Source organism: Sinocyclocheilus anshuiensis, unplaced genomic scaffold (assembly GCF_001515605.1).
Source record: "Sinocyclocheilus anshuiensis isolate Anshui unplaced genomic scaffold, SAMN03320099.WGS_v1.1 scaffold469, whole genome shotgun sequence".
Lineage (NCBI taxonomy): Eukaryota > Metazoa > Chordata > Actinopteri > Cypriniformes > Cyprinidae > Sinocyclocheilus > Sinocyclocheilus anshuiensis.
This window is the reverse complement of record NW_015537995.1, coordinates 1,621,283-1,622,979: the sequence shown is the minus strand read 5'-3', so window position 1 is coordinate 1,622,979 and position 1,697 is coordinate 1,621,283. Positions and strand designations below refer to the sequence as shown.

Below are 1,697 nucleotides of genomic sequence, written 5' to 3'. Positions count from 1 at the left end.
ACCAGCAAAGGACCAGCATCCCAGCGTCAAAACATACCTAACCAGCATATGCTGGTTTTTTCAACAGGGAAGGCAATCAGATTGACACGTTTACTTGACATATCACATATATGTGTACATATACATAATCAGAATCTGAGCCATTTCCGCTAATAATCAGAATGCAGTCCTCGTCTACTTGCTTAGCGTTACTGTTATTGAACATTCGACTCGTTATAGGTCGAACCATGTTTTCATCTCAAAATAAAACTCTAGACATATCAGTTTTCAGAAGAGCAAAAGGCTGACAGCATGCGGGTTGTTAAAAACAGTCTAGGCATAGCACAAATATTTCCTTAATCTTAACAAGCTGCTCTTGACCTTTCCGAATAGTTCCCTTCGACTTCTTCAAACTGGTTTCAATATCCTGAGCAGCAATACCACTTCTGTGACTAATGCTGAAGGGGGAAAAACAAACTCAAGTTCAGCTTGGACTTTTCGCAAAGGCCACACTCACCGTTACACCATTGGAATGGTTGCATGTAATCTGACTCCAAGCACTGCGGCTGCAAACTCACTGCTTGTCTGGAACAGGCAATGCGGGGGCTGGAGGAGGACACAAGCGAAGCTTATTCCCGACAATTTTCCTGACGTTCTTCCTGTAGGTCAGACGGGTCTAAAAAGCAGCTCTTCAAATGAGAGGGTGTGCTGTCTTGATTATAGTTCAATTATTCCTCCATTCATCCCACTTTTATGATGTCAGCATCGAAGAACAAAAGATTTCAAGCACTCTGTGTCTCCGCCGATGTGAATATGCACAAGGTGCTTTGTTACACAGACAAAGGGAGCATAATGTGCCCTTGATATTCTTCTTGTCTTTGAGATCCAGTCCGTATGTGGCCGGATGGCACTTCGGATGTGATCTTCTTTGCTGTCATACACAAAAGTTAACACATTTCTTAATAACAAGTCCTGCGAATGGTGGTTTAGCGAGCACTACACACCCATAACATACAAGTCTCCATCTACAGCCTTTGGCTTCCCTCAAACCCTTATGACTTTGGCCTTTGGCATGTCTCTCTCTCTCTGTCGATTTTTCTAGCTCCTCTTCCTTGACGTCGCTGTTTAGGTATATGGTATATTCCTTTATTTCGAATAAAGCCGTTTAGAGATCGAAGAGAACAGTATCTTCACCACCATCAAGCCACTGGAGTGTTTATGTGTGCGCCTGTGTGGGGGAGTATATTTTCTCTCCACCTAAAACCATCTGTTCCCTCAATCCTTTCATCAAGAAAGTGGACAAAAAAACCCAATAGTCCCTTAGCTCATTCAACGAATATCCGAGCCAAAACGCAAGCATCTGGGGGTTAAAGATGTGTTCTAGTCAAGCCAGCCAGTAATATTCTCCAGGAAGGCGCCTGCGTCTTTCCTGGCCGCACAGTTTCAGTTTGTAAACAGATCTGTGCTCATGTGATCCTGGTTTGCCTCGCAACTCTGTCCTCCAATCCCTCCCTCCCTTCCTGAGCGAGTCCCCTCCTCCAATCCTCTGCGCGACTGCAGTCACAGGATGGCCTCCGCTGCTTCTATATGTCTCACTCAGAGGGATGCAACATTTTAAAGGGGTCATATGATGTTGCTAAAAAGAACATTATTTTGTGTATTTGGTGTAATGAAATGTGTTTATGTGGTTTAAGGTTCAAAAAACACATTATTTTCCA

The 1,697-nt window shown here is 43.7% G+C and overlaps 1 protein-coding gene across 1 annotated transcript in view; it reads right to left on the bottom strand.

Annotated features, from left to right (window-relative positions):
- LOC107675969 (RING finger protein 122-like) overlaps positions 1 to 1,697 on the bottom strand; it is a 23,620-nt gene that overhangs the window by 9,796 nt on the left and 12,127 nt on the right. The window contains exon 2 of the mRNA XM_016470480.1: positions 497 to 1,037. Within this exon, the coding sequence (XP_016325966.1) occupies positions 497 to 521 (25 nt within the window). The 5' untranslated portion in view covers positions 522 to 1,037. The remainder of the gene's footprint in view (positions 1 to 496; positions 1,038 to 1,697) is intronic.